General features: G+C 31.0%; 1 protein-coding gene across 1 annotated transcript; it reads left to right on the forward strand.

Annotated features, from left to right (window-relative positions):
• The first annotated feature begins 1,158 nt into the window (after positions 1–1,158).
• LOC120576051 (ent-copalyl diphosphate synthase, chloroplastic-like) lies at positions 1,159–2,015 on the forward strand. Its single transcript, XM_039827013.1, has 3 exons — positions 1,159–1,244; positions 1,407–1,520; positions 1,751–2,015. The coding sequence occupies exons 1-3, from the start codon at positions 1,159–1,161 to the stop codon at positions 2,013–2,015; spliced, it is 465 nt and encodes a 154-aa protein (XP_039682947.1).
• Positions 2,016–2,408: the final 393 nt, after the last annotated feature.

Below are 2,408 nucleotides of genomic sequence, written 5' to 3' on the forward strand. Positions count from 1 at the left end.
CCATTCAATGTTATATTCTATTTTATATTTATTTTGTTATTTAAAACTAAATTCAAAATTTTGGTAAATTTTAAGTTCGGTCTACCGACACAGAGAAATTTCAAGTTAGTTAAAAGTTTACCTTAAACTAATTAGAAAAAAACCATTATATTCCCTTTAATCCTTGTTACAAGAAAAAAAAACATCAATATCAATGAACCTATTAATTGAAATACTAGCAAACACTACTCCACTTACGCTGGAATAATAATGTATGCATGAGGATTAAGCTAGCCATGAACTCATATGTTCTATTTCTCATCCATTTTAAATTCAAATACTAGCAAACACTACTTCATTTGGAAATATAGGCACATGTACAATAGGTTAAAGCAGTAAAACAGTTGCGGTGTGACATATTTTATAACGCGAGTTTGACTAAATTTGGGTGCAAAGTGAAATAGTGAGGGAATTCAAAATGATAAAACTACATGCTTATCGGTTCAAATTTACATACTTTAGGGGTTGAAATTGCATCCCCTGGATTTTATAAATTTGAACCGATAAGCATGTAGTTTTATCATTTTGAATCCCCTCACTATTTCACTTTGCACCCAAATTTAGTCAAACTCGGGTAACGAAACCTGCCACACCGCAACTATTTTACTACTTTAACCTTCTGTACAACTATCTATATTTCCAAGTGGAGTAGTGTTTGCTAGTATTTGAATTTAAAATTGAGAAATAGAACAAATGAGTTGGTGGTTAGCTTAATCCCCATGCATCCATTATTATTCTAGTGCAAGTGGAGTAGTGTTTACTAGTATTTGAATTAATAATATCATTGATATTGATGTTTTTTTCTTGTAACAAGGATTAGATGGAATATAATAGTTTTTTTTTAATTAATTTAAGGTAAATTTTTAAATAACTTTAAATTTCTTTGTGTATCGGTAGACCTTACGTAAAATTAACCAAAAATTTGAATTTTCTGTTTAAATAATGAATGGTTGGATGATGGGTACATAACAAACAAAACTCTAGGGGTGTCGGAGTGTTTACCTCAGTTTATTTTAAATTATATAATAAACTTATCCATTAATAAAATTTGAAGTATGTGTTTTAAAAGGATGAAATATTTATCCAAATGTCTTTCCTGTGGACTTATAATATGAACACATGTGGGTTGTGGATCGGCTCGAACGCCTTGGAATTTTGAGATATTTTCAACAAGAGATCAGGGAGTCTATGAATTATGTGTCAAGGTACATATATGACAAGTGGATTACAATTTGCAAATAGTTGAAAAAAAAAGTATGAATGTGAGAACACATATATATTTATGATATATATATGCTGAAAATGTACCAAATGCACCGCCTTTCTATATGATTATTCACCTGATAAATGTAATTTGAAAATTTTAGATATTGGACTAAGAAAGGTATTTGCTGGGCGAGAAATTCGGAGGTTCAAGATATAAATGATACAGCAATGGGATTTAGAATCCTAAGGTTGCATTGGCCACCAAGTTTCACCCGGTAAGTTCTTAGATTTCACCAACTTATAAAGAGTAAAATGAGAAATTAAGGTTGATATTTCAATTTGAAAATAATTTATTATGTATGCGCGAATACTATCAATTATTAATGTTGTCATCAATAATTGATTAATTAGTACTTCACTAAAACTATAAAGTGGGTTGTTCATTTTCGAGAAGTCGGATATGTAAGTTTCATCAAGCTGTTACTGGCATGTTCATTCTATATAGAGATTCTCAAGTGCTATTTCAAGAAGAGAAGATTCTTGACGATGGCATGTTCAATCTATATAGAGATTCTCAAGTGCTATTTCAAGAAGAGAAGATTCTTGACGATGCCAAGAATTTTTCAGCCAAATATTTAACAAAGAAACATGCTGCTAATGAGCTCTTAGATAAATGGATCATAACCAATGATTTACCTGGCAAGGTGAGCTCTAATTTCATTCTTACTGATTTCAAAGTTTATGGGAGCATATTTCCCCATAATTCTTAAAATCCAAACCCATCGGAAGTACACATTCGGACCGAAAAAGTTTTTCTCACGTCTGGATGGGTGAATCCAAAGAAAATTGTGTTTTTCTTGGCGTTTGCACGTATACTTCTAATTAAGTTCATGTGAATTCCACTGAATTATGTATGACTCATTTTCAAAATAATGAGACCATATAAATTTTAGTCTTAATAGTGTGTTTCGTCCTTGCAATTAGACGTCATTTAAAAATTAATCCCTGTAATCGCTAATCTTGGCAATTTACCCTTGCATTGTTTAATCAATTAAAATTTCGTCCTTTGACCAACTTAATCACTGCCACGTCATCATATTAGCAAAATGGCATGGGAATGGACAAAAATATCATCGTCATCCATTCGTGAAATGACATTTTTA

Source organism: Medicago truncatula, chromosome 6, assembly GCF_003473485.1.
Source record: "Medicago truncatula cultivar Jemalong A17 chromosome 6, MtrunA17r5.0-ANR, whole genome shotgun sequence".
Classification (NCBI taxonomy): domain Eukaryota; kingdom Viridiplantae; phylum Streptophyta; class Magnoliopsida; order Fabales; family Fabaceae; genus Medicago; species Medicago truncatula.

Excerpts from the sequence above, each read along its gene's own strand:
- LOC120576051 (XM_039827013.1), top strand. The coding sequence starts at position 1,159 with ATGTGGGTTGTGGATCGGCTCGAACGCCTTGGAATTTTGAGATATTTT. Across the intron at positions 1,245-1,406 it reads TCTATGAATTATGTGTCAAG|ATATTGGACTAAGAAAGGTA; the intron begins GTACATATATGA and ends TGAAAATTTTAG. Across the intron at positions 1,521-1,750 it reads TGGCCACCAAGTTTCACCCG|AGATTCTCAAGTGCTATTTC; the intron begins GTAAGTTCTTAG and ends CATTCTATATAG.